Here is a 19,848-nt window from a genome sequence, read left to right on the forward strand (position 1 = left end):
CAGCTGATACATCTTGCAAACAAACAATGACAAGGAAGATAGCATGAAGTGGTCCTACTCCATGATAATGCTCATCCAAATTCTGGTAGACAGACACCCCCCCCCCCCCCCCCAAAAAAAAAAGAACTTGTTTAAGAGCTGCATTGGGAATTCATTCCACACCCAACTCATTCTTGTAATCTTGTGTGCTCACATTTTTACCTTTCCTGCTTTCTGTTCAGCAGCCTTCATGGAACTTCCTTTATGGATGAAAATCTGCTCCAGACATTGCTTGATTAGTTCTTCACCTTAAATCCCCACACTTGCAGAATCAAAAAGTTGCCCCAACACTGGCAGACAGCTGTAAACAGTTAAGGAGAATCTATCTGTTATTGATGATTAAAGTCTCTGTTATATGCATCTGTTGCTTAGGGAAAAATGCTACAAACTTGTGCACCAATTGATTATGTGAGGCAAATGCCAGGATGGTTCCCACTACAACGCCACAGGTATTGGCCCCAGCATTGTCAACCTACACCTGTAAGCGTTTCTCTAAATGCCTGTATATACACATATGAGGCCAAACAGTATGACCACTGCACACTGAGAGACTGAATGCCATCTGATGGTGTTGTTGGCACATGATGTGCTTAGCAAAGTATATAAGCAGAGCAGAGATGAATAGGGAATAATTCTAGTGACAATATGGGATGCAACTGGGTCAATCCACTGGTATAAACTTCATTGACACTGGATGAATTGTTATAAAACCTGGGGAGAAGCATCTTGGAAATTGTGTGCTACTATTGTGGGAATGGAAAGTGGTTGAAGGATGGCAAAATCAAGAGTAGTTGCAAAGTATTTCACTTTCACAGCTGATCACAGAATCTGAAGGTCAGAGACTTTTTTTTTTTTTTTTTTTTTTTTTTTTTTTTTTTTTTTTTTTTTTACACCAAATCAGTAGTCACGTCCAGATACGCCATTATCCAGTAAATGACTGCTCAAAACATGCACGGCAGAATATTTCCACAATATCTGCCTTGTCTGACACTTACTGTTATACTTTCAGCTTCTGTACTGTATTCCTCAATTCACAGTTTTGTTTTGTATGTTTATGTGCTTATCTTCCAGCACACTAATGGTAGTGGTAACCATAGTTTCATTTTCGCTAGTTGTAAACACGTGTTGCACTGCCTTTTTGCTAGCTGGCATCAGAACTGTTTCTTTATCTGGAAGTACATTTACTTGTTCTGGTGCACTGTTTCTGAATGGCATTGGTATCGGGCACATATTGTAACATGAATTTGCCTTTATTTGCAATTTTAAATTACCTGGTTTGACACACTTTCTATTGTACGTCACTTCTCACTTATTATATATTTACTTAGTTTGTGCTCTGACTCATTTATTTTCACAAACAGGGCATCATTATCCTCTTGTAGCAATTAATTATTTCGTCTTTTGATGCTGAATCTGTTATGAATTTTTGATTGCCCTGTGGCACCAGAACACAGTTCTGAGTTTTTGATTGTGTAGACGAACCTTTACAGTTATTTACTTTAACAGCACATGAGTAGCTCCAATTGTCTATGTCACCACCATTTTTAGACACTTAACACATAATAAACTAGAATTTACATCAATTTTTGTGAGCTGCAAATTTGTTACGATTCTACTCTGTGGCATCTGGAATATGCTATCGGGAATATTTATCTAGGCTTCCATCAGGCTTGTGGTAGTAATAAAGGCAGCAGGACAGTTCTAGACAAAGCAGACGACTTGCTTTTCTTCATGCTCGATGTCTTTCCAATAGGCGATGGCATCGTCCTGCAGGCTAAAGTCGTACTACAGTGGTTTGATGAGTGTGATAGTAAAATCCTGGCGATACCTTGGCACCAAATTTCCTAATCAGAACTCACTGGAACAGATCTAGAACACTGCTGGGTGGCAGCTTTGCACCCGCAAACCACCAGCTTGTAGTTTACAATAATTATGTGCTACATACCTCTGGAAATCAATCGAGGACTTGTTGAATCTATGCTGTGCAAAACCACTGATTTACTGCATTTCAAAGTTGGAACAACACACTATCAAGCAGACTGTAATAGTGTATTGACTTACCACTGAATGAATTTTGTTTTACGGCAACTGAATTACATTCTCCGCCAGGGTTTCGATTACCTTTCGTCGTACCCTGAAATGAGAAATGTCCTACCCACTATCCTTCCCACCCCTCCTACCATGGTATTCTGCTGTCCACCGAATCTACACAATATACTCATCGATCCTTATGCAACACCTGCTCCCAGTCCCTTACCTCATGGCTCATACCCCTGTAATAGACCTAGATACAAGACCCGTCCCATACATCCTCCTACCACCACCTACTCCAGTCAGGTCACTAACATTACCTATCACTCCAAAGGCAGGGCTACCTGTGAAACCAGTCATGTAATCTACAAGCTAAGCTGCAAACACTGTGCTGCATTCTATGTGGGCACGACAACCGACAAGCTGTCTGTCCGCATGAACGGCCACCGACAAACTGTGGCCGAGAAACGAGTGGACCACCCTGTAGCTCAACACGCTGCGAAACATGGTATCCCTCATCTCAGTGACCGCTTCACAGCCTGTGCCGTACGGATATTTCCCACCAACATCAGCTTTTCTGAATTGCGCTGGTGGGAACTTTCCCTGCAATACATCCTACATTCCCGTAACCCTCCTGGCCTCAACCTACATTAGTCACTGGCCTCACCCATACAGCCCCCTCCCTGTTCCCATTCCAGCACTACACAGCCTTCATTTCACCACCACACCCAGTCTTTTAATTTATTTTTATATCTCTCCTTTGCACTACTTACCCCCTCCCCCCTCCGCACCTTCTCTCCTGCCCTCCGTCTAAACTGCAACACTTCACTGTCCGCCACTCCCGCCATACTGTCCCTCCCCCTCCCTGCCCCAGCCTCCTCCTTACCCCCACCCAGTCACCACTCCCATCATGCACTGGTACTGCTGCTCGCAGTGTAATTTCAGCTCTCTGAGACTGCAGACGTGTGTGCAAGTTGCGCTTGCGTGAGCGCGTGTGTGCATGTGTGTATGTGTGTCTACTGCTGACGAAGGCCTTAATGGCCGAAAGCTCTGTTTGTGTGAATCTTTTTATTGTGCCTGTCACGGCTCAGCATCTCCGCTATATGGTAAGTAGCAACTTTCCTTCTCTTGTATTGTTACATTCCATCCTGGGTTTTCCATTGTTTGATTGTTTTGCTTCCTAATCTGTAATGCTGTGACATGTCTAACATCCTTACAAACGTGTTCCATGGGTGAACATTACTACTGCTACAACTAACAATTGCTATTATTTTGCCTACAGGCCAGGTGAACTCCCTGTTTGGCGTGTGCGAGGCCCTGATGCCGCTGGTGTATGCCCCACTGTACACCAGCGTCTATGCTGCCACCATGGACTCCCTGCCTGGGGCCTTCTTCCTATTGGGAGGTGGTCTGACCATGCCGGCTGTTGCAATTTTCCTGTGAGTATGCCTAGCTAAACCTCACAGAGTTACAGTCCTCATGTAAACTATCAACAAGGAAACACTGGGGCAGACTGCAGCCACAATATGTTTCAGGCCACACCTTTTGCTGTGACAAAGGATGAAAATTTGGTGTCTCCATACAGCAAAGACTATCCAAATTAGATTGCAGTGCTCGGTAACATGATACTGTGGTGCTCCTTGTGTAAATTACAAGAGTGCAGAAAGGTTGGAAGTTAGGAGAGTAGTGCTGGCAGAAATTTAACTGTGAGAGTGAGTCCTGAGTTGCGCCTTGATAGCTCAGTCGGTAAGAACACTGTCCGTGGAAGACAAAGGTTCTGGGTGCAAGTCCCAGGGTGACACATAGTTTTAACCCTTAGCTCGCGAGGTGACTTTTCTGTAATGTAAACCATGAGGTGGGGTCTTTGGGACCCATACATTTAAACTGAGATCTAAGGCAAAAATCAACAGAAATTTTTAATTTATGCTACATAACATTTATTTTTTCAATTATTTAAGTGCTGTTTAAATGCTTTTAGTTTATTTTATTGCAGTAAACAAAGCCCGCAGCATTTTACTATTTATCACACAAAAACACATAATTTTGTGTGGTTCTTTTAAATAGTGCACATAAATAGACTGTTAGAACACTGCTTTTTACATTCTGAAAAATTATGCAGTCTCTGTAGCAAATAAATTTCCAAATCATACTAAATTCCAGGGTTTAAATTTGTGCATAAAAATTCCACCCAATACATACAAATAGAAAGTCTGTCAGATTGACATTCATTGCTGGGAACTACATTTTTATCACCACTCAGAACACATTCAGTTTTAACAGACACTTTAAGTATTTAATTGAAGAAACAAACAGATCCCCATCACAACTTTCCTGAAGTTCTCCCTCTGGCTAATACTCTTGTTCAATATCAGAACTGCAATCACTGGCTAATGTAAAACCATCTTTTTTATTTATTTCTTGATCTATATCACTGATACCTTCCTCCACAGACCGACTAACAATTTCATCAAACCCCGTAAAGTTAAAAATGACACATTCGTGCCAAGACATTTTGAGCTACACAGTATCATACTGAAGAAAACAGGTACATAGTTCATGAGGCAAGGTCTAGAAGACTCCAACACCTATCAGTAACACATATTAACAAAAAACACAGAAGCCGATAACACAACTGACAATTCAAGGAGGGTAGGGGGAGTATAGAAACATTCCACCTCAACTGGCCTTGGAGAGTGAGCTAGAAAATTTTCTTGTGATCTGAGAGACCACATCTTGTGAGTTAAGGGTTAATCTGTCAGGAAGGTTCAGAACAGCACACACTATGCTGCAAAAGTGGAATATTAATTCTTCATTCTGGATACAATGGTGCCCACTTAACATGGTATTGATAAGAGCAGAAATGCTTGATGCTATGGTGACAAGGCAGAAATTTGATACAAATATGGTAATCACATCAGTTTTGATACACAGCTCATTCCAGAGATGTATGCTGAAGAGATTGTCAAGAATGCGGCAAATGTTACAAACCAAAATTACTTAAAACGTTTACAAAAGAGCTCATTTGCTAATATTCCTCCACAGATCCTAAATGAGCTGGTGCTCAAGGATATGTTATATTTTATATTTTTACTTGTGTGTTTCATAAGTAAAAATACTAAGTTGTGTAAAAGGAATAGTGAATATCATAAATACAGTACAAGGAGAAAGCACAATTTACACAATGATTGTAAAAGTCTGGTGATGGTGCAGATGAGTGTGCATGACACTGACACAGAAGTCTATAATGTTCTTTCTCCATATATTAAATTAAGTTTGACAACAAGTCAGCATTCAGGGAATCTCTGAGGTAATTTCTTCTGTGAAGGTCATTTTACAATTTGGATGAGTTTCTTAGTCACAAGGAAAAGCTTTCTAGAATTACAAAATATATGTATGACATAATGTAATATAAAATTGGACAATTGTATAGATTTTCTGGAAGATATGACTGCCATTTGACTGTATAACAGCTTTTATTTCACAACACACTATCAAGCAGGTGGCGATACTGCATTGATTCATCAATTAATGAATTACAAATAAGTAAATGAAATAAAACTTGTTGTATAGTCACATGGCAGTTATATTATTCAGAAAGTTTTATATGACTGTGGTTCTATACAAATGTAAAATTATTAATTATGTTAAGACTCTTTTTTTTAAATTTTTAGCTTGCTCTGTCTAATTTATGTATAATGAAAATGTGATTTAGTATCACCATAGTCTTTTTTATACCATTACCACCTATGCACAGACAGATTAACAAAGGAAGAAACAAATAAAAATAAAATAATAAGGGAGTTATACTTGAACTTCTTGATTAGTTTATTTCTTTCTTGATTTAAATTAGTTATACAAATGGACACAGAGGAATTTTACACAATGTTTTTCATGTGGTGTATGACCATAATGCCTATTTCAGGTGCTAGGAGGTCATTATCACTTGTCTGAAATTGATCCATTATGACAGTAAAACAATCTGTTAACTGTAAACCACTTACATGCCTGTTCAGCTTTCATCTGAGCTGTGCCTGGTAAGGTTGAGTCCAGACCCTTGATTAGCATCCTTGTATCATCAGCAGACGTTACAGTTTTTGAAGCATCATTTGAAGTCACTGGAGGATTATTTATGTATGTCAGTAACAAGAGTGTGCCTAGTTTCAATCCTGGTCATACTTCAGATGTTACGTTGCCCCATTCTGCGGTTAGTTTCATGTGCTAGAAACAGTCTGTCTGTGAGACCTTATGTTTTCTATTATGAAGGTAAGAGTGATTCCATGTAAAAGGGATGCCAATAATATCTTAACACTTCAGTTTGCTTAGTAGAATTTTGTGATCCACACAATAAATGGATCTGGCAAGGGCACAGAATACTTGAACAAGATTTATTTTCTTGTTTGTCTCTGGTAGCATTTCATTTGTACTGCCTTCTCTTTTAGAATCGCTTACAAAGAAACAAACTAAGTATCAGCTAGTAAATTCTGCTCATTTATCTAAGTTGGTATTCTTTAATAGAACTCTTTCTCATACACCTTTGAAAATTGGAAGACTTGAATTAGGCCTGCATTTTGAGGTGGTTTGATTATCTCTGGTTTTGTAGATGGGAGTTACAACAGTATCTGTAAGTCAGTTAGGAAATATACCCTAAGTCATTTGTTGTTGTTTTGTGGTCTTCAGTCTGAAGGCTTGTCTGATGCAGTTCTCCACGCTACTCTATCCTGTGCAAATCACACACACACACACACACACACACACACACACACACACACACACACACACACACACTCTCTCTTTCTCTCTCTCTCTCTCTCTCTCTCTCTCTCTCTCTCTTCTCTGCAGTACTAAATCAGTGGTCCCTTGATGTCACAAAATGTGTCCTACCAATCAAGCCCTTCTTTTACTCAACTTGTGCCACAGATTTCTTTTCTTTCCAATTCTGTTCAATTGTCATTAACATATTTCTCTTCTTCAGAAATGCTTTCCTTGCCATAGACAGTCTACATTTTATATCATCTCTACTCCAACCATCATCAGTTATTTTGCTCTGTCTTGAAATATGTACTCTTCAGCAGTCTTCCGTAGCAACACGTTTCAAGAACTTCTATTCTCTGCTTGACTACACTTTTCATCATCCATGTTTCATTTCTATACATGGCTACACTCCATACAAATACTTTCAGAAAAGACTTCCTAATGCTTGCAGTACAAGTTTATATGCCAACTAGCTCTGGAGATGATGAAGAAGTTGATGAAATGTATGATGAGATAAAAGAAATTATTCAGGTAGTGAAGGAAGTTGAAAATTTAATAGTCATGGGTGACTGGAATTTGACAGTACGGAAAGGAAGAGAAGGAAACGTAGTAGGTGAATATGGATTGGGGCTAAGAAATGAAAGAGGAAGCCACCTGGTAGAATTTTGCTCAGAGCATAACTTAATCATAGCTAACACTTGGATCAAGAATCATGAAAGAAGGTTGTATACATGGAAGAACCATGGAGATACTAAAAGGTTTCAGATAGATTATATAATGGTAAGTCAGAGATTTAGAAACCAGATTTTAAACTGTAAGACATTTCCAGGGGCAGATGTGGACTCTGACCACAAGCTATTGGTTATGAACTGTAGATTAAAACTGAAGAAACTGCAAAAAGGTGAGAATTTAAGGAGATGGGACCTGGATAAACTGAAAGAACGAGAGGTTGTACAGAGTTTCAGGGAGACCATAAGGGAACAATTGACAGGAATGGGGGAAAGAAATACAGTAGAAGAAGAATGGTTAGCTTTGAGGAATGAAATAGTGAAGGCAGCAGAGGATCAAGTAGGTAAAAAGATGAGGGCTGGTAACAGAAGAGATACTGAATTTAATTGATGAAAGGAGAAAATACTAAAATACAGCAAGTGAAGCAGGCAAAAAGGAACACAAACGCCTCAAAAATGAGATCGACAGGAAGTGCTAAATGGCTAAGCAGGGATGGCTAGAGGACAAATGTAAGGATGTAAAGGCTTATCTCACAAGGGGTAAGATAGATTCTGCCGACAGGAAAATTAAAGAGACCTTTTGAGAAAAGAGAACCACTTGTATGAATATCAAGAGCTCAGATGGAAACGCAGTTCTAAGCAAAGAAGGAAAAGCAGAAAGGTGGAAGGAGTATATAGAGGGTCTATACAGGGGCAATGTTTTTGGGGACAATATTATGGAAATGGAAGAGGAGGTAGATGAAGAGGAAATGGGAGATACGATACTGCGTGAAGAGTTTGACAGAACACTGAAAGACCTAACAAGGCCCCGGAAGTAGACAACATTCCATTAGAACTACTGACAGCCTTGGGAGAGCCAGTCCTCTCTACCATCTGGTGAGCAAGATGTATGAGATAGGCGAAATTCCCTCAGACTTCAAAAAGAATATTATAATTCCAATCCCAAAGAAAGCAGGTGTTGACAGTTGTGAAAATTACCGAACTATCAGCTTAATAAGTCACAGCTGCAAAATACTAACACGAATTCTTTACAGACGAATGGAAAAACTGGTAGAAGCCGACCTTGGGGAAGATCAGTTTGGATTCCGTAGAAATATTGGAACACGTGAGGCAGTACTAACCCTACGACTTATCTTACAAGAAAGATTAAGGAAAGGCAAACCTACGTTTCTAGCATTTGTAGACTTAGAGAAAGCTTTTGACAATGTTGACTGGAATACTCTCTTTCAAATTCTGAAGGTGGCAGGGGTAAAATACAGGGAGCGAAAGGCTATTTACAATTTGTACAGAAAGCAAATGGCAGTTATAAGAGTCGAGGGACATGAAAGGGAGACAGTGGTTGGGAAGGGAGTGAGATAGGGTTGTAGCCCATCCCCAACGCTATTCAATCTGTATATTGAGCAAGCAGTAAAGGAAACAAAAGAAAAGTTCGGAGTACTATTAAAATCCACGGAGAAGAAATAAAAACTTTTAGGTTCACCGATGACATTGTAATTCTGTCAGAGACAGAAAGGACTTGGAAGAGCAGTTGAATGGAATGGACAGTGTCTTGAAAGGAGGATATAAGATGAACATCAACAAAAGCAAAATGAGGATAATGGAATGTAGTCGAATTAAGTTGGGTGATGCTGAGGGAATTAGATTAGGAAATGAGACACTTAAAGTAGTAAAGGAGTTTTGCTATTTGGGGAGGAAAATAACTGATGATGGTCGAAGTAGAGAGGATATAAAATGTAGACTGGCAATGGCAAGTAAAGCGTTTCTGAAGAAGAGAAATTTGTTAACATCAAGTATTGCTTTCAGTGTCAGGAAGTCGTTTCTGAAAGTATTTGTATGGAGTGTAGCCATGTATGGAAGTGAAACACGGATGATAAATAGTTTAGACAAGAAGAGAATAAAAGCTTTTGAAATGTGGTGCTACAGAAGAATGCTGAAGATTAGATGGGTAGATCACATAACTAATGAGGAGATATTGAATAGAAATGGGGAGAAGGTGAGTTTGTGGCACAACTTGACTAGAAGAAGGGATTGGTTCGTAGGGCATGTTCTGAGGCATCAAGGGATCACAAATTTAGTACTGGAGGGCAGCGTTGAGGGTAAAAACAGTAGAGGGAGACCAAGAGATGAATACACTAAGCAGATTCAGATGTATGCAGGTAGCAGTAGTTACTGGGACATGAAGAGGCTTGCACAGGATAGAGTAGCATGGAGAGCTGCATCAAACCAGTCTCAGAACTGAAGACCACAACATATTCTTCTTGAAATCTGAGGATATTTAGGCTGTCTCATACATCTTTCTCACCAGATGGTAGAGTTATGTCATAACTGGCTCTCCCAAGGCTATCAGTAGCTCTAACAAAATGCTGTCTACTCCCAGGCCTTGTTTTGACTTATGTCTTTCAGTGCTCTGTCAAATTCTTCCTTCATCTGTCATCTCATCTTCATCGATGTTGCCTTCCGTTTCCATAATATTGCCCTCAAGTACCTCGCTCTTGTGTAGACCCTCTACATACTCCCACTTTTCTGCTTTCCCTTCTTTGTTTAGGATTAGTTTTTCATCTGATCTCTTGATATTCATTCAGTGCTTCTCCTTTTCCCAAAGGCCTCTTTAACTGCCCCCTAGTTAAATAGGCTCCTAAATCCTTAAATTTGTCCTCTAACCATTCCTGCTTATCGATTTTGCACTTCCTGTCAATCTCATTTTTTAGACACTTGTATTCCATTTTACATGCTTTATTTACTGTTTTATATTTTCTCCTTTCATCAATTAAATTCAATATCTCTTGTGCTACCAAAATCTTTCTACTAGCCCTCATATTTTCACCTACTTGATCATTTGCTGCCTTCACTGTTTCATCTCTTCAAGTTACCCATTGTTCTTCTACTGTATTCCTTTCCCCTGTCATTGTCAATCATTCCCTAATGCCCCCTCTTAAACACTCTACAGTCTCTGGTTCTTTCAGTTTATCCAAGTCCTATCTCATTAAATTCCTACCTTTTTGTAGTTGTCAGTTTTAATCTACAGTTCACAACCTATAAATTGTGGTCAGAGTTCACATCTGCCTCTGGAAATATCTTAAAATTTAAAATATGCTTCTGAAATTTCTGTTGTACCATTACATAATTAATCTGAAACCTTCCAGTGTCCCCAGGTCTCTCCCATATATACAGCCTTCTTTCATGATTCTGAAATCAAGTGTTAGTTACAGTTAAATTATATTTTGTGCAAAATTCTATCAGGCAGATTCCTCTTTTGTTCCTTTTCCCAAATCAGTATTCACCTACTACTGTCCTCTTATTTTTCCTACTATCAAATTCCAGTCCCCAATGACTATTAAATTTTCATCTCCCTTGACTACCTGAATAATTTCTTTCATCTCATCATACATTTCTTCAATATCTTCATCATCTTTGGAGCTAGTTGGCACGTAAACTTGTACTGCTGCGGTGGGTGTGGGTTTCATGTCTATCTTGGATACAGTAATATGTTCACTACTCTGTTCACAGTAGCTTATCCACATTCCTGTTTTTCATTCATTATTAAATCTACTCCTGCATTACCCCTGATCTAACGTTTACACTCCGATCTGTTTTGTATCTCCTGATGACATTCTCCTGAGTAGTCTCCACCCAGAGATCCAAAAGGGAGACTATTTTACCTCTGGAACATTTTATCCAAGAGGATGCCATCATCATTGAACCATATAGTAGAGCTGCATGCTCTCAGGAAAAATTCTAGCTGTAATTTCCACTGTTCACAATACCAGCACAACAGGGCCATACTGGTTGATGTTGCAAGGCCAGATCAGTCAGTCATACAGACTGTTGCCCCTGGAACTGCCAAAAAGAGTCCCCCTTCAGGAATCACACATTTGTCTGTTCTCATCAGATACCCCTCTGTTGTGGTTGGACCTACAATGCAGCGTTTGGTATCCCTGAATCACACAAGACTCCCACCAACAGTAAGATCCATGGTTCATGGTGGCTGAGTCATTTACTGATAGAAAGTAATACCAATTCTGTTAGCTATTATGGCATTTTTAGCAGAATTTTTTAATCATAAGCTATCTGAGTCATTTATTTGCTACAAAGACAGCTTAAAATTTAAAATTCTGCTAAAAAATGCCGTCGCAGCCAACAGACTTTGTATGACTTTATGATGACCTCATGAATTTTGTATTCTCCTTAGGGGTTGTATTTTTTGAAACATCTGCATGTAACATCTGCACATCTGCACAACTGCACAACTGAAATTGTTAACTGTATGTGGTTGTTTCCTACTGGATTCAATGTTTGCTGTAACTTTGAAGAATTCAGTTTGACAATAAAGCATTGTAATGTTTCACCACTGCTGTGATCAAAGGTTTTATGGCTTAATACCTCACTCTTCTGTCCACACTAAGGTTGAGTTGTGGATAGACTAAATCATTTACCTTTTTCATATTATACTGAATTATACCCTTCCCACAAGCATCAAGACTTTACTTATTACCTAATGACACTATCTTATACTAGCTGTTACCTGTGGCTGGTATCATGCATCATTAATTTTGTTATGATGAGTCATGGTGAGTAAGTTAGTTATTGTACATGCAATAACATCAGCTGCCATCATGGGTCTGCCTTTTTTGGTAAGCACAGCTCATGATGTGATGTGCCAATGCACAATGCAGTGGCATGCGCAGTGTCTCTGTGAATCAATGCGTACAGGGGGCCATAGGCGGGAATGTGCCCCTATGCATTGTGCGTATACATTATGCAACAAATTTAGTAATTTTTTGACATGGTTTATGTTCACTGATGTAAAGAAAAAAAGGTGTTTTGTTCCATACTTCACCCTCTTAAGGTTGAATTTTTTACATTCTAAAGCAGCCTATGTTCTTCCTCGGGGTTCAAGCTATCTCTGTACCAATATTTCATCCGAATCAGTTCAGCAGTTTAGTCTTGAAAGCATAACAGACATATACTTTTGCATTTATAATATTAGTATGGACAAAACTTTAAATCAAATTTTTGTTATTATCGGGTGTTGATGAAATAAAGTCCATATTTTCTTCAAGCTACCTGTGAAAATAGACAAACATGGTGGTTTTTGATCGAACAAAGCCTGTGTGTTGACCCAAGTTACGCTCAAGTTACACATGAAAACCTCATCAAAATTTGTGTAGTTATTTTGGACTTTAATATCTTCAAACAGACAGACATGATGGCAGTTTTATTATTAGTATAGATATTGGTAGAAGGTTACTCAAGTTTTTAATACAGAGATACAAATATATATGTAGATGAGTCTTTTAGATATATAGAATTTGTATCACAGCTGTTTCATTGTACTCATTGCTCCCCAAATATGTTGCAATTTCACATTGATGTGTAATTTTACAGTGTCTGCATAAGATGCCTAGATGTTTTAGATATCTGAAAAACATATAAAACATTTTATGAAAAAGCTTATCTCATTGTATTTAACATAGCATTCTGTTTACAGATGGCTCTATGCATCTCACAAAAAGGATGCTAGGAAGAAAGATGAAGAAGAAAATGCAGCCACCAGGACGACAGCAGTTCTCGAAGCTGCTGCCACTGCAACAAAGACGGATCCCTTGGCCTTCCCCATGGTGAGGAATGGTTCTGTCAGGTTCAGTGACAAGTCAAAAGAAGAAAGCAGAGCAGTGGATTCATCCACGCTGGACCAAAGAGCAGCAGAAGAAGGACTGACTCATAGGAAGATCTTTGGTGTCGAAAATCCGGCGTACGAGCAAGACTCTGACACAAAACCGGGAGAAGTTCGACTATGAAGAACATTATCTCTAGTGGCAATGAGAGTGTAACTCATCAGTTTGGACTTCACGGTGCACCATGACACGCTTTGTTAATTCTGCCTTCCTTTTATTTTGTTGCGCTAATGGGACCTGAAAAATGATAACATAATTGTTTGAGACAATGGTGAAAAAAATTTGTTGGAAGAAGGCAGATTTCTGACATTAGTAAAAATGTGCAAAAACAATATGAATGGATGTCGTGAAAGATTCTCAGTATCACACCTTGATTTTACAAGCCTAGTATACTGGGAGTCTTTTACATATAGATGTTGCCATGAAAGACTAAGTTGTCAGTTTATTATAGCAGGCAGAGAAACTCTTCCAGAGTATGTCTGTGTGGAAGATAATCTGGTATCCCAACAGCTGTGGTATGTTTTTCATCAGTATTTTATACTGGATGCCAAGTTGCTAGATTGTTTCTAAGTATTTAATGAGATGGTGGCATAGAAATGATAGGAATGAGGTTTGCATAAAATACTAGACACTTCTGTAAGAATCAGATAGGCTACAAACACCCTGACAATGTGTACCCAACAGCAGCAGAAGACAAAGTGCATTTTTCCCATTCTTTGGAAAGATTTTATTATAGCTGCCGTTATGCCACAGCTAGACATTTCACTCTATTATCTAAAATAATTTATTTTCTTCAAGCTTTAAAATCTCCTTATGATACCATGACTTCATTGCTGATTTTCTCCTAAAGCAGCCAGTGTTCATTCACATACAATAATGGTTAAATATGTGGTATTCAAAGGTATTTTATTTTTACACACATTCCTCAAACAAACACAATGCTCACAATTAATGTTTGTTAACAATATATATTCAAGTAATGATAAATCAAGAGAGCTTAATATGACAAATTTAGACTGCTTACCAATTTATGTATACAAAGTGAAACTGCGACTTTAGATTCTTAAGTCATTGCTTAGATAATACCCAAGATTTTCCACTGCCATATTGTTTCAATAAATCTAGCTTTCTTTATATATGGCACTTAGGAAAATGCAGTTGGGGCCAAGGATATTCTGTTATCTTAATCCTCTCTCTCTCTCTCTCTCTCTCTCTCTCTCTCTCTCTCTCTCTCTCTCTGATCACACACATTCTTCCAGAGAAACAAATACCAATATAAGTAAATTAACTGTATGTTCTAGAAAGAAAGAAATGCTTACAATAATCCTAGAAATTTTACATTAAGTTTCCACAAAGAAATGGGGCTGATGACAATAAAACAGAAATAAAAAAAAGTATTTCATAAAGATATACTGTTTCCAACAATAAAGTTAAGGATTTACAACAATAAAGTTCCTGCACCTTAAAGAGCTGAAAATAACATCAGAATTCTGTACACATGTTAAACCAAAACACAATTTGCTGTGAGATATGTAAATGAAAAAAAGGCACAGTGGCTAGGCTAGTATACAACAATATAAACAATACCTTCTAATACATTCATGGATTATGCTAAATATAAATACATGCATATTATTTCTTTATTTTGTTCAAACACCTTATAGTGCAGCAGCTGAAACTATAACCAAGACAGGAATTAAAAGCACAGCCTGATAATGTGACACTCTTGCATAGCAACAGGAAATTCTGCTTAGATTAGCCAGGGACTCCCCAAACAATCATGTGCCTGATATTTACAGCTTTTGAACTGAATGTAACTGCAGCAACATTGTTTAGACACAGTGTTGCATTCTTGAAAAAAGTGTGAATTATATTATGGCCACCAATTAGCATCGAAGTAGAGCTTGAATGCAGAACAGATTTTAATGGTAAAATAATGTTAGAGTCAATAGATTAAGAAACTAAAGTCAAACTATTAATGAAAAAATAAATTTTATGATGAATGGGATAATATACTGCAGTTCATTCTATGTTTTTACATTAGGTGATCCATTCAACAAAACAGTATAATTCAACACAAATAACAAGTCTGTCATACGACACTTCGGCCAAAGATGATAAGAAAGCAAAACCATTAAAAGGCAGTGTCCTTTCAAATACAGGTTAGAAACGATGTGACCAGATTGGGAAAGAAGTGTAAGTCATGAGGAATATATCATAAAACAGCAGCATGAGATCCTGACTGAAGTTGTGATTTAGCTCCCATCTTTCTTTCCTCTTCTCTTGCCTACTTTCTGCATCTTTCCCTCTTCACTTGCAGAAGAGCAAATGCATGGTTAAAGATTCAGTGTAGCTCTTTGAATGTTTCTGTTCATCAACTGAAGTGACCTTCATTTTTCAGTAAGGCTTGTTGTTCAATTATTCTTCACCCTGTCAGGTGTCTACAGGTATCCTACATTTATGAAGATAAAATATATTGATTAAAAGTACATACTCTTTGCCATCAGACTAATGTTGAGGCTAATGCTTTTTCTAAGAGGACAATGAACATCATTCAGTGCAGGCTTTCACAGCTGGATTTTACATCCTTTATGATTTATGGTTTATGAGCTGTGGTCCAAGGCATATTTCTGCACCTAGAATTTTGCCTCCTGACTCTGTACCCATATGCATAAAGGGACAGTTACTTGATTTTCAAACTTAAACAAAGGACCTACCCTCATAATTGGTCATGGAAGGAGTATACAAAATCATCTGCACATGCAGACAATGGTGCATAGAGACTACCAAATGTATCATAAACACATGGCTTTAACACAAGGGCAGTTGTCAGGGAAGTATGTCTAAATCAGCATGTATAGTGCATGCAATTGGTCCAGGAAACAACAAATCTGAGTCTCTGAGACTGTAGTTGTCTCCAAGACTAACTATCGTTATGTTAAGGTGTATGATGGGGCCATATAAATTCAAAAACAACTTCACCAGGAAATGAGGAGGACTGAAATTAGACAAGTTCTGGGCCTTAGTTCCACAGGACGAGCTCTGTAATGCACATTGGCTTATTGCCTTGATTCTGTATTTGGTGGCAGTTGAATGATGTGACACAACTGTTGTGTGATTATGTACGAACTTAAAGCTTGTTGAAGTTTGAAAATTGAGTAACTATGTCATTATGCCTCTGAAGCTGTCTCCAACATCAGGAGACAAAATATTAGGAAGCAAAGCACGCCTTAGAGCACATTCTAACACTCATAATGAAACAAAATCTCCAATGAACGTTGTTTATATATGTTCAAGGTACAGTTCAGCCAGTTGAGGGTGTATGTTTCTACTGAACAAGTGAGCATAAAAGATATTGCAGAAATATGAATTGTTCAGTGATGCTGCTCTAGGTGGAAAATAAATTGGGGGGGTGGGGGGGGTGGGGGGTGGGGGGGGGGGGTTGATATATAGCCAGGAGCAGGTAAGATGTTGGCTGATATAAGTAACATATTTAAAACTGACCACATATACAATAGTTCTGGTGAGAAACGCCTGTTTTATTGATAATCTTACATCAAAGAACAATACACCAGTGCTCGTCATGCAGTGAAGTTGAGTTCGTGGGCAAATATTGTATATAGTAGTGCAGGTATTGTCCAGTTACACCTCAGTGGTCTTTACCTGTACTCCTTTCCTGTGGTAGTTCTCTGTAAGACAGGAATCCAATATCCACTTAACCTTAGTGTTCCTCTTTCCTGTTAAAGTTCCTGGGCTTGTAGATCTCTACAGATTCACAAGTAATTAAATTCCCCAGATAGTGGTTTAGACCCAGCAACAATGTTGGGCACAACTCTATACATCTCAGCCCAGCTGATTTCTCTCCCTGACTTGGTGTGTAGCTTGGTTTATGTCCCACTGCTAATGTTAACAGATCATCCCATTATACCAATTCACACATAACTGCAAGTGCACAATATTTGATAAATACCTGATGCTGTTAGTGGACTCTATTTGTCTTCAATAAATCTGGGGCATGCACTGATTTTCCTGATCAGTCTGTGTTGTTTTTCTGGCGTATATAACCAATTGAGTACCTTCACATTGGTGACATATGGCAGAAAGATCATGTCTGGAACTACTTCTTTAAAGCTGTCTCTCACCATATATTGGACATTATCATTCTTCATGGTATATCTATTGCTCTTCTGAATTTGTTCCACATTCCAAGTATTGTATCTCATGTCTGATTCGGAAGTCATCAGACAATACATCATGAGTTAACTGTGAAATTTTCAATGGTTATGTAGCTATAAATCTCTTAAACAGGCCACATTTTAGTTCCTTCAAGATCTGTCTGAATATATATCAGATTTTAATGTATTGGTTAATGATATTTGAGGACCTATCATACAGAAACAATTAATTTTTCCTATCATTTTGATTTCATATTAAACCCTGATCTTGAAAAGTAATGTAGATGCACCAGACCTATTAACTGGTATGGAGGATACATAGGACATATTTAATGGAGATTCCTAAAAATCTGACTATGTTAAGGCTTTACCAGGTGTCATGTAATGGACACACTCCAGCTCTGCTTGCAAAGTGAAAAAAAATCTGTGGTGAAATAAATTTAATTCCTGTTCCTGTGTAAACTTCTGATTTCTATGCACAGTATTATATTTAAGCTGGAAACATATTGTACATTTGAAATGTTCTTTAATGCTGTCCAGAAAGTGTGTACAGCAAGTACATGCTGGACTTTTAAACAAAATAACCTATTCTAGATTTCCACTTGATAGCCATTCCGGTGTATCTTGTTGGTTGATTGACAAGACTGCAGGAAAAGCCTTTATTTAACAATTATGTCACTGTATGTATTTGCAAAATTTCAGTGATAACTGCTACATTTACATAAGTTCTTTTGTTATTAATACATGTTAAGCACAAAGAAAAGTGTAAATGTTTCAAAATGCTTCCAATGTAACAGTTCTCTGTTTACTTTATTATGTAAATTCTTCTATATAATATATTTTCTTGAAACTTAGTGTTTGCATGTAACTGGCTAAAAATGTGCTTTTTTCTTGAGACTGTATATTTGTAAATATTTACTTATGGTGATGTAAATTTCTGTGTTGGAATAAAGTGATGTTTGTTCTAAAAACAGCAAGTCAGTAAAATATTGCATCTCTCACCTCCTTCCATCTCAGTAACTCATACAACACCTAAAGCAGACTTTTTTTTTTGTTTGTTGCATTCGAGTATTTAGTAGAATCTAAAACGCTAATACCAGTATGTCATTATAATTAAATGGAAGACATTGTGGTATGAATTAATCAGTAAACTTCCATATGCAATCACATACACAAACAAGTCAAGTATATAGCCTTAGCCTATAAAGTGACTGGATGTTTAGGCTCAAATGTTGTTACGGAGGTTGGTAGCTATGTTACTTTTTATCATCTGTTAGAATTCATGTTTACATGTTTTGGAAGTCATAGTTGAAGTTTCAGTTGTAGCCATGGCAGATGTGAGTGATCATACAGTGAAGAGCCAAAGAAACTGGCATTCCTGCCTAATACCGTGTAGGACCCCCACGAGCATGCAAGAAGGATTTGACTAATGTCTGAAGTAGTGCTGGAGGGAATTGACACTATGAATCTGGCAGGCCTGTCCATAAATTCCTAAGAGTATGAGGGGGTGGATATCTCTTCTTGAACAACACACTGCAAGACATCCCAGATATGCTCAATAATGTTCATGTCTGGGGAGTTTGGTGGCCAGCAGAAGTGTTTAAACTCATAAGAGTGTTCCTGAAGCCACTCTGTAGCAACTCTGGACGTGTGGGGTGTCGCATTTTCCTGCCCAAGTCCATCAGAATGCACAAGGGACAGGAATGGATGCAGATCATCAGACAGGATGAATACATACGTGTCACCTGTCAGTCATATCTAGAGGTATCAGGGGACCCACAACACTCCGACTGCACATGTCCCACGCCATTACAGAGCCTCCACCAGCTTGAACAGTCCCCTGCGGACATACAGAGTCCATGGATTCATGAGATTCTCTCCATATTCTCTCCATACCCATATCTATATGCTTGATACAATTTGAAATGAGAGTCGTGCAACCAAAAACATGTTTTCAGTCATCAACAGTCCAATGTCAGCATTGACAGGCCCAGGCAAGGTATAAAGCTTCATGTTGTGCAGTCATCAAGGGTACAAAAGTGGGCCTTCAGCTCCAAAACCCATACTGATGATGTTTCATTGAAAGGTTCACACCCTGACACTTGTTGATGGCTCAGCATGTTGAATGATTCTCTTCAGTCGCCATTGGTCCAATTATGGCAGGGTCTTTTTCCGGCCGCAGTGATGTTGGAGATTTGATATTCACAGTGCATTTGTGAAATGTTCATATGGGAAAATCTCCAGTTCGATTCCTACCTCGGAGATGCTGTGTGCCGACTATAACAACACATTCAAACTCTCTTGAATCTTGATAACCTGCCACTGTAGCAGCAGTAACTGATCTAAAAACTGCACGGACACCAGTTGTCTTATATAGGCATTGCCAACCACAGCACCATATTCTGCCTGTTTACATATCTCTGTATGTGAATACATATGCCTATACCA

At 38.4% G+C, this 19,848-nt stretch overlaps 1 protein-coding gene across 1 annotated transcript in view; it reads left to right on the forward strand.

Moving 5' to 3' along the window:
- LOC124719036 (solute carrier family 46 member 3-like) overlaps positions 1-16,627 on the forward strand; it is a 364,910-nt gene extending 348,283 nt beyond the window's left edge. Inside the window, exons 7-8 of the mRNA XM_047244704.1 lie at positions 3,353-3,509; positions 13,039-16,627. Of these exons, the coding sequence (XP_047100660.1) occupies positions 3,353-3,509; positions 13,039-13,348 (467 nt within the window). The 3' untranslated portion in view covers positions 13,349-16,627. The remainder of the gene's footprint in view (positions 1-3,352; positions 3,510-13,038) is intronic.
- Positions 16,628-19,848: the final 3,221 nt, after the last annotated feature.

This window comes from Schistocerca piceifrons, chromosome 10, assembly GCF_021461385.2.
Source record: "Schistocerca piceifrons isolate TAMUIC-IGC-003096 chromosome 10, iqSchPice1.1, whole genome shotgun sequence".
In the NCBI taxonomy this organism is placed as follows: Eukaryota; Metazoa; Arthropoda; class Insecta; order Orthoptera; family Acrididae; genus Schistocerca; species Schistocerca piceifrons.